The sequence below is a fragment of the Suricata suricatta genome, chromosome 12 (genome assembly GCF_006229205.1).
Source record: "Suricata suricatta isolate VVHF042 chromosome 12, meerkat_22Aug2017_6uvM2_HiC, whole genome shotgun sequence".
Classification (NCBI taxonomy): domain Eukaryota; kingdom Metazoa; phylum Chordata; class Mammalia; order Carnivora; family Herpestidae; genus Suricata; species Suricata suricatta.
Genome location: NC_043711.1, coordinates 105,523,703 through 105,528,622, shown reverse-complemented (window position 1 = coordinate 105,528,622; position 4,920 = coordinate 105,523,703). Strand labels below are relative to the sequence as shown.

At 65.0% G+C, this 4,920-nt stretch overlaps 1 protein-coding gene across 1 annotated transcript; it reads right to left on the bottom strand.

The window, feature by feature from the left end:
* Window positions 1-43: 43 nt before the first annotated feature.
* On the bottom strand, window positions 44-4,914 carry LOC115274596 (neuronal acetylcholine receptor subunit alpha-4-like). Its single transcript, XM_029918000.1, has 3 exons — window positions 4,813-4,914; window positions 3,329-3,480; window positions 44-118 (listed from the first exon to the last, which is right to left on the bottom strand). Exons 1-3 carry the CDS (start codon window positions 4,895-4,897, stop codon window positions 44-46), a joined length of 312 nt encoding a protein of 103 aa, XP_029773860.1. The 5' UTR covers window positions 4,898-4,914.
* Between the last annotated feature and the right edge of the window lie 6 nt (window positions 4,915-4,920).

Below are 4,920 nucleotides of genomic sequence, written 5' to 3'. Positions count from 1 at the left end.
AGAGGAGGGAAGGGAGGGGCGGGGAAGGGCGGGGGAGTAGGAACTAGGAGAGGAGGGACCCCAACTCACTCACCTGCTTCACCCACACGTTGGTCGTCATCATCTGGTTCTTCTCATCCTAAGACGTGGAGAAGGGCCGTTGCTGTAACTCCCCTGGGTGACTGGAGGGTCTCTCTCCGTCCCCTCCCCCTTCCCTCCTTCTGTCTCTATTTCTTCCCTCCCCGCCTGCCTCTCTCTGGGCCCTGAGTAGTTTCCTCCTCCATAAAGACCTGCTTGTGCTGAACATTAGAAACAAGTGACCTGAGAAAGAGTGAGTGCCTTGTCCCTGGAGGCAACCAAGCCCCAGAAGGTCAGTCTGAGGGGACTTAGAGATGTGAGGACAAGGACACTGAATCCTCCCGGAAGGAGAGTGGGGACAAGGCTTGCCTGACTTCTCGGGTGGCCAGGCCCTGGTGCTCCCCCAGCCACGGTTGGTCAGATGTATGAGATGGGCCCCAGGCGCCTGGAGGCCAGCCCCCCTCCAGGGCCCCTGCCAACGTGCGCCCACCCTCCCAGCTGCTCACGACAGGCCTTGGGCAGGTGTGTCCCAGGTGACCAGGCACCTGCCCCTCCGTCTACCTCTAAAGCGAGCCGGGTTTGCCGAGGCCGCCCCGCTCACCAGGCTGGCCCCCAGACAAACCTCCTCTTAGGACCAGAGCCTCAGCACCCTAAGGACAGGTGAGGGGCTGGCACAGGGGAGGAGGGAGCGGGGGACCTGGTCAGTTCCCTCTCAAGGTCACAGTGGGGTCACTTGTTCAGGCGAGGAGGCTGGACCCCACACCCTGAGAAGTCCCAGGCCCCCAACCCTGCGCTGCCCTCACCCCGCCTTGTTCTCTACTGGTGACCGGGGAGGGCTCATCTGCCGGTTTCTGCTGCAAAGCCAGACCCGTCCCCTGAGCAGTCAGACCCCAGCACGTGCCGGAGCCGTTTGAAGAGCACCAGGTACAGGGTCCCGTGCAGGGACACAGGGTCCGTGGGACAGGAAGCCCCAGGGCCTCACACAGAGCCCGGCGGGCACTGACGCCAGCCTCTGCCAACAGCACGCCCAGCCCCCTCGGGACACACTCGGGGACGCTGGCCTCCAAGGTGTGGGGAGGACTCCCTCAGAGCGCATGCACCACCGGTCCCGAGGGCAGGGGGCCAGACCGAGAGGCACCAGTGCTGGGGGCAGGGTCCGAGTGCGGCTCTCTCCACCCACCGGCCCAACCTTTCCCTACAACTGCCCGGCCCCGGGAACACACGGGCCGGCGGGAAAGACAGCCGAAACTAAAGAAACCCCAAGGCTCATCAAACCAGAACTTCGCCTGGTGCCCAGACTAGGGTCAGGGTGAGGCCTTGTGCCCAAAGGCTCAGGCCTGGGCCCCTGCCCACCTGCCTCCCCAGGGGACAAGCTCCCAGCCAGCTAGTCCAGGGAGACAGGGCCATGTCGCCACCATCCCAGGCACTGCCCTTGGTCCTGCTCTCCCCCAGACCACCCCGGGCAGGCCACCCAGCTGCCTGAGCAGGTCCCCCCCACATCCAAGTGTGACCCGAGTGGCCCTGGAATCAGTGTTGGACACAATATATAATGACCTCAGCACACGGTCCTGCTCCATACGCCAGGCCCTTCACAGCCCTGCCCTGACCTCCGGGTGGACAGACTGCTCCCGTCGCACCCCATCCAACCTGCTCCCGACCTCCCCAGGCTCAGAACGAGCTTCAAGGTGGAAGGGCCTGGCCTCCTTCCTCCCCGGGGGTCCTCGGCTCCCCTGCAGGTGTGAGCTCACACACATGAGCACCCTCCCCCCAAACACAGCCCTGCAGCAAATGCATGAGCCCTGCAGGGGCCAGGCAGAGAGGGGCCCAGACATGTGCCACTGGCCACTCATCAGCACACGCACATGTGCAGGCGTGCCCGGGTCAGCTCTGGTGCACATGGCAGAGCCCGGGAGCCCCTCTCATCCAGCCAGGCCCGGCCCTCACCAGGGCTGGGGCTGATGTGCTCCAGGCCCCAGCCTCTCCCAGGCACTATAGGCCGAGGCCGTGTGGCACCCTGAGGAACCCAGGTGGACGGCCCAGCTCAGAACTTTGAGCAGCAAGCACCCAAGGGCCGCCTGCGCCCAGCACCGGCCCGAGCCACGGGTGCAGACCTCAGCAGCTTCACCGGCCCTGTGCCCCCCACGGCGCCTCCCGGCTGGGCCTCGGCCAGGAGCGCTCTGCAGGTGCCATTGGAGGCCCAGCTCCAGGACACCGGACGGCTCAGTCTGCACGGCTCTGAGGACAGCGTGGACTGACCGCGTCTCCCTCAGACGCCGCCCACAAAGCTGGACAGGCTGCCTTTCCTCTTCACAGGAGAAAAGACCGGTGGCCCCTGGATACACACAGCACCAGCCTGGGATCAGCGCCTCAAGGCCCCAGCACTGGCGGCCCCTCCGTCACCAAGCAGACTCAGGGTGGTGATCCTGGCAGGGAGGAGGCAGGCATTTGAGGGTATCTAGGCCCCCACTGTTGGATGAATCTCAGCTCCCTCTCTGGAACCCAAGCCGGCTGGATCCTGGTGTGGAAAACTCTCAAAAACTCCAAACTCAGGAGACGTCAGGCCTGGGACCTCGTGGGAAGTGAGCCAAGCTCCCTGAGGCCCCTCCTGGCCAGACTGGAGCCTCCCCTCCCAAGCACTTGGGCCCCCACCCCAGTAAACCCACTCCCCTGTCAGATCTCCCCCACAGGATGGGCCCCCAGCCTTCCAGAGCGGTGGCCACTCGGAGGCTGGACCTCCAGCACCCCCAGCAGCCTCCTGGGTCCCGAACCTGGAAGATATTTGCACCCGCATTGCTGGGACACCCTACTCCAGACCAGTGGGGGTGGGGCTCGCCTAGACCAGGGGACACAGGTGTTGCCAGAGCACCCCAAGCCTCCCCTCCCCCACCACAACCCACAAAGGCTCCTACAGCCTGGCCCTGGCCGCCGGGCGTCTGCCGCGCCCCCCAAATGCACCGTCTGCTCCTGGCTTTTGAAGGTCACGGCCCTGCCCTGCCCTGACAGTCTGGTGCCGTGGTTTCCTATGGGGGGGCGGGGAGCAAAGCCCCAGGTGGGGTTGCATGAAGCCTGCCTTTCCTCTGGGCTCCCCCACAAGGGCGCGTGGGCAGGGCGCTGGCGGGGCTGGACACACACAGCCCGCGTGGAGCGCCGACGGCAGCCCCTTGCCCCTCCGGGCGCCCAGCCAGGCCAGCCCCCTCCGGGCCCCACAGGGGCGCCCTCAGGCAGAGCCTCCACGGCTCAGAGCTGCCCACTTCCCGCCCTCGGCACCTACCACATCAATGAGCTGCGCGATGGACAGCCCGAAGTGGACGAGAACCACATCCGAGATGTTGGCCACGGGCCGGGACCACTTGTTGTACCCAGAGAAGAGCTTCTTCAGCAGCCGCTCCTCCGCATGGGCCCGGGTCTCCACGTGGCTGCTCGCTGTGGGCACAGGGAGGCGGGCGGCTCAGGGGCGGAGGACGGGGGGCCTCCCGGCTGCCCGCTCTGGCCCCCCACCTGGCCCTGGCTTCCTTCCAGTTCCATCCACCTCAGGACATTTGCACATCCGGACCTACTCCTGGCCTCGGTTTCCCTCCCACCCTCGGGGTAAAAGTTTAAGTTCCTCAGGGAAGCCTTTCCAGACCCCTCAAGCACCCTGCACTGTTCCCCCAAAACAGACAACTGATCTGGTAAGTGCTGATGGAGGTAAGTCTCCTTGTCAGACGTGACTTCCAGAAGGAGGGGCTGAATCTCTAGCTAGGAGCAGAGTTCTGAAAACTAGACTCAAAACCTATAGTGGGGATCAGTGGGGATCGCCACAGGACTCCAGCACTGTGGGGGCCGGCCCAAGGGGGGTGGGGAATGGAGAGCCCGGACAACCACTCCAGCGCCCTGTGTTCCTGGAGGGACACACAGACTGCCTTCCAGGAGTCAAGGGTGACCCCTCCCCCCAACTCCCTCCCTGGGGGAGGCGCTCTGCCCCAGCACTGCCCACTGACCAGTCTGTGGTCTGCCTCTCTGGGTACCTGCACTAGGGCCACTGCATCATAAGAGGATCTGCAGGGGAGAACAGGGCACCAGCTCGCGGGCAAGTCACACCCAGGGTGTTAAGAGGGACCCACGAACACTCCTCGGTCAGTCCTAGACAAACGGGACCCTTCACTCTCAGTCCAGAGCTCCCCAACCCAACCTTATACTTCCTGGTCCCTTGGACCAGGACGGTATGCTCCACTCCGCACTGGAGAGGCCTGAAGTTTAATTCCTCCACCAACCTCTGAATAACACGGTGCCTGCCCTGGGGTGGGGGGAGGGGAAGGCAGAGGGGGCTGGGACTTCGGCTGTCCCACTGAGCCTGGGGCAGCAGGAAAGCTGTGGGTAGGATGCGGTCAAGGGCGGGAGCCATCGCCCTGATCCCCCAAATCAGGAGCAGGTATGGGGGTGTCTGACTTAAGATGTAGCCAAATGGATAAAGAGGGGGACAGATGGGCCCCGCTTCTCTTTACCCAAGTTGGAGCTTCTGGGTCCAGCTCCCAAAACAGCAGCCCCCCCAACCCCTCTCCTGCATTTGCGGGCGAATTAACTCCTTCCGTGCCCTGCTCAGTCCGCACCGCAGGGCAGCCTTTGCGTCTGGGGGCGGGGGAGCCTCCGCGGCTGCCCCGTTGCGCGCACCCGCAGCTCGGGACCGCAGCCAGGAGCCTCCCCTTCTCTGGCTCTGGAGATCCAAGGCCGCCGTGAGCTGGACGAAAGGGGGCCTGTCTAGCGCCCCAAACTTACCGGGCAGGAAGCCGGCCCCCAGCAGCAGCAGCAGCAGCAGCGGCGGCAGCGGCGGCGCCGGCGCCCCGGGGCCCCCGAGCTCCATGGCGCACCGAGCGGGCTCTAGAC

What these genes read in the sequence shown, in the direction of transcription:
- LOC115274596 (XM_029918000.1), bottom strand. Translation starts at nt 4,897, where the DNA reads ATGGAGCTCGGGGGCCCCGGGGCGCCGGCGCCGCCGCTGCCGCCGCTG. An exon ending in GGGGGCCGGCTTCCTGCCCG is followed by an intron (nt 3,481 to 4,812) that starts GTAAGTTTGGGG and finishes CTGTGCCCACAG; the next exon opens with CGAGCAGCCACGTGGAGACC. An exon ending in TCGCGCAGCTCATTGATGTG is followed by an intron (nt 119 to 3,328) that starts GTAGGTGCCGAG and finishes TCCACGTCTTAG; the next exon opens with GATGAGAAGAACCAGATGAT.